At 43.9% G+C, this 4,074-nt stretch overlaps 1 protein-coding gene across 1 annotated transcript; it reads left to right on the forward strand.

Moving 5' to 3' along the window:
• Positions 1–215: 215 nt before the first annotated feature.
• On the forward strand, positions 216–781 carry LOC122455063 (protein S100-A11). The gene has a single exon (XM_043489896.1). It carries the CDS (start codon positions 309–311, stop codon positions 618–620), a length of 312 nt encoding a protein of 103 aa, XP_043345831.1. The 5' UTR covers positions 216–308; the 3' UTR covers positions 621–781.
• The last annotated feature ends 3,293 nt before the right edge of the window (positions 782–4,074 follow it).

Here is a 4,074-nt window from a genome sequence, read left to right on the forward strand (position 1 = left end):
ATGCAGTTGAATATTTTTTTCCTCCCACAAGCAGGACAAATAATATTTAAGAAACACTTAAATGAAGAAGAATGTCCTTACCAGCACTTTTTATACACTACATTGGTTGAAGGTGTTATTTCATAATTACATCAAATGAAAACTTGGGCAATTTCACCTGGTGAGCACAGCCAAGTTATTAAAAAGCAATTTTTAAAAGTGCATTGACTGCCGGGTGGGGCCGGCCCGGAGGCCCGGGACCCGGCCCGCCGCCCAGTGCCCGCCGCGCAGCTCCCCGCTCGTATCCGCGCGCCTAGCTCCTCTCCGACATGGCAAAAGTATCCAGCCCTACGGAGACTGAACGATGCATCGAGTCTCTGATTGCTGTTTTCCAAAAGCATGCTGGAAGGGATGGTAACAACAGCAAACTCTCCAAGGCCGAGTTCCTAATCTTCATGAATACAGAGCTGGGTGCCTTCACAAAGAACCAGAAGGACCCTGGTGTCCTTGACCGCATGATGAAGAGATTGGACCTCAACTCTGATGGGCAGCTAGATTTCCAAGAATTTCTTAATCTTATTGGTGGCCTGGCCATTGCTTGCCATGAATCCTTTATTAAGTCCGCCTCTGGCCCGAAGTAAACTGGAGGAACCTGTGGGCCTAGCCTCCAGACCCACTCCCTTTCTTTCCAGCCTCTCAGCTATCTGCTCTTCACATCCCCCACATACCCTGAGCCCAGCACACTCACCTACCCAGGCAGGCCACTCCTGTTAGTAATAAAACAATTTTGTTTTTTAAAACAAAACAAAAAAAAAAAAGTGCATTGACTGTATTTAATAAGCATTAAGTGAGCACTTGCTATGCGGAAGGCATTATACTAAATGGGTAGGAATATGCTATGGTCAACTGGATACACATCCTGTCTTCTAGAAGTTTCTAACCTCATGATCAGTGGTGGGCATCTCAGTTGGACAGCTTCTACGGCAAAGGACATTACTTTTTCAGCTTACTTAATTGGAGAGTTCAAGGGTAGATCTGGTCATGGCTGGGTTCAGGCACTAAATGTTGTTGGCAGGGTCTGGTTTCTTGCTGAGTCTCTGTGCCTTTTCTGTTTGTTCTTATTCTGCCCAAGTGATGGCAAAACGGCTCCTCCAGATCTCATCCCACCCCTTTCAATTTCTCCTTTGGCAGCTTTGGCAATTAGCTAAGGAAATGGCAACCCACTCCAGTGTTCTTGCCTGGGAAATCCCACCGGCAGAGGAGCCTGGCAGGCTACAGTCCATGGGGTCGCAAAACAGTCAGACACAGCTAAGCAACTGACCACAAGCTTTGACATTCGTCCTAAGACTGCTCTTTGCTAGGACCAACCTAGGTTACATATCCATCCTCAAGCCACTCAACAGAGACTAGGTCACTGAGAACTGACTGGTTTAGGCCTTGGGCAGCCCCACCTAGAACACTTGAACTGAAGGTGGGGAGGCTAGGGATGCACAGATGGGAGTTGAGGCTTTTGTGGGGTAAAGGAGGTTTCTCCTGGGAAGGCCAATGATATATCTCCATTACCTACAGTGAGGCAGACCTGGAAATAAACAGTTGTGAAAAACAGAGGAAAGGTATGATAGGGGCAAAGAGTCATGCTGGGGGAGACAGGATGACCAACTGTGGCATTTGACATCTGTGTGGAGTATGAATATTGAAGGATTAAAAATAATGTTGGTGGCCTGAGAGGGATAAAGGATCCAAGGAATGGTATCAGAAACATCATGAAGCATGTTGTTGAACAGTGTGCCAAAGGATCAGTAAATTTCTTTGTGACAAGAGTTTAGAAAACCCACAGAGATGGAGTAAGGGGAATGTGGTAGAGATAGCTGAGGGTCAGATCATGGAAGGTCTTACAAGCCATCCAAGGAGGCTCTTTTATAGGCATCTGTAAAGTTGCTGAAAAACAAACATAAAAATGCTGAGTATAACTTCCCAAACTGCCTTCCATCCCACTGCATTCATTAGCATCAGGTTTTCGTGATTAAGCATGTTACTTTGAATCCGACTTAAAAAAAAAAATCTCCTAAACTTCTTCCTATTAAAGAATAATGTTAATTGGTGAGTGCATATAAAAGAGGGTTGTATGGCCCATTGAGTTTATATAGATTGAAATGCTAAGCAGGCCCAAGCAGAAGCCTCAGTGGGGAAGAGAAGGTTAGTACTCATCAACTTTATGTCCTCTTTCCTATTTACAGCCTACCCCTGACAGTGCTTGGGAACAAGATAAACAGAGTTCTCCTTACAGCTTCCTGAAGAAAGGAAGAAGAAATAGCCCCAACACCACAATCCATTTCATCGTTGAGGAATCTGTTTTGTTTGGCAAACTTTATTTCCTTCCTGAAATGTGGAACCAGGAAGAAAGTAACAGCATCTCTTTCTCTCTGGACCCTTATTTTTTAAATTTTTATACTATTTTAAAGATTACTTTCCATTACAATTATCACAAGATAGTGACTATATACCCTTGATCACATCTTATATCCAATAGTTTATACCTTCCACTCCCCCACCTCTATATTGCTCCCCTCACCCAGGGATAACTACTAGTTTATTCTTAATATCTGTGGGTCTGCTTCTTTTTTCTTACACTCACTAGTAGGCTGTATTTTTTAGATTTCACATATAAGTGATATACAGTACTTGTCTTTCTCTGATTTATTTCACTTATTATAATGCCCTCCAAGTTCATCCCTGTTGCTGCAGATGGCAATATTTCATTCTTTTTAATGGCTGAGTAGTATTCTATAATTTATATATATATATATATATATATGCCACATCTTTATATATTCATCTGTTGATGGACACAGGTTGCTTCCAAATCTTGGCAATTGTACACAGTGCTGCTGTGAACACTGGGGTGCATCTCTGGACCAAACTTGTCCTGAATCACAATGATGACAGAAGTTTTAGATCCCAGCTCCCACTGCAACTTTCATTCAGCCATTCATTCATTCATCAAACATTTATGAGTGCCTGCAGTGAGCCTGGCACAATCCCAGGCACTTGGTATGTATTAATGAACCAAACAGGCAAAGTCCTTTCACTCATGGGATATCTCACTGATATTCCACTAGGGGTACCAGACAATGACAGACAAACAAATACATGTGTTGTGGGGTGTTGGGTTTGTCATTTATGAAGGGAAAGAGCAGGGAAGTGCTGGAGGATAGGAAGAACTGCTATTTTAGATGCTTGGCTGGGAAGTAAAAGGATGTGTCAGTCAGTGTTCTCTGGAGAAACAGAACCAATGTGTGTCCACATGTGTGTGAGCAGTGTGATGTGCTGGAACATATGTGTGTATATACCTAATATGGTTTTGTCACTAAGTCGTGTCCAACTCTTGCACCTCATGGACAGTAGCCTGCCAGGTTCCTCTGTCCATGGGATTCTCCAGGCAAGAACACTGGAGTGGGTTGCCATTTCCTTCTCCAATATACATAATATATATAAGATTTATTATAAAGAATTGGTTACATAATGATGGAGGCTGACAAATCCAATGACCTGCAGTTGGCAACCTGGAGACCCAGGAAAGCTGGTGGTAGAGCCCTCATTGGAGTCTGAAGGCCTGAGGTCCCAGTATAAGTTCCATCCAAAAGCTGGTAGGTCCAAAACCTAGTAAGAGCTGATGTTTCAGTTTAGGTTTGAAGACAGTATATAAAAAAGCTAAGTCCCAGCTCAATGAGTCAGCCAGGAGGAGTTTCCTCTTCTGCAGTCTTTGGTTCTGTCCAGACTTTCAACTGATTGGATGAGGCCCACCTACATTGGGGAAGGCAACCGGCTATTCTCAACCTACTGATTCAAACACTAATCTCATCTAGAAACACACTTGCAGGCACATTCAGAATAATGTTTGATCAAACATCATGGCACCACATGGCCCAGTCCACTTGACACATGAAATCAGCCTCTGTGGGGAGTGAGGCATGCAGGTGTGAAGGAAAGAGCAGGCAGAGAGAACAGCAGATGCAAAGGCCCTGGGGTGGGCCCTTGAGGACAGGCAGGAGGACAGCAGAGGGAGAATGGTGCTCAAAGGCAGGATGGTGGAAA

The sequence above is a fragment of the Cervus canadensis genome, chromosome 17, assembly GCF_019320065.1.
Source record: "Cervus canadensis isolate Bull #8, Minnesota chromosome 17, ASM1932006v1, whole genome shotgun sequence".
NCBI classification, from domain to species: domain Eukaryota; kingdom Metazoa; phylum Chordata; class Mammalia; order Artiodactyla; family Cervidae; genus Cervus; species Cervus canadensis.

What these genes read in the sequence shown, in the direction of transcription:
- LOC122455063 (XM_043489896.1), top strand. Translation starts at nt 309, where the DNA reads ATGGCAAAAGTATCCAGCCCTACGGAGACTGAACGATGCATCGAGTCT.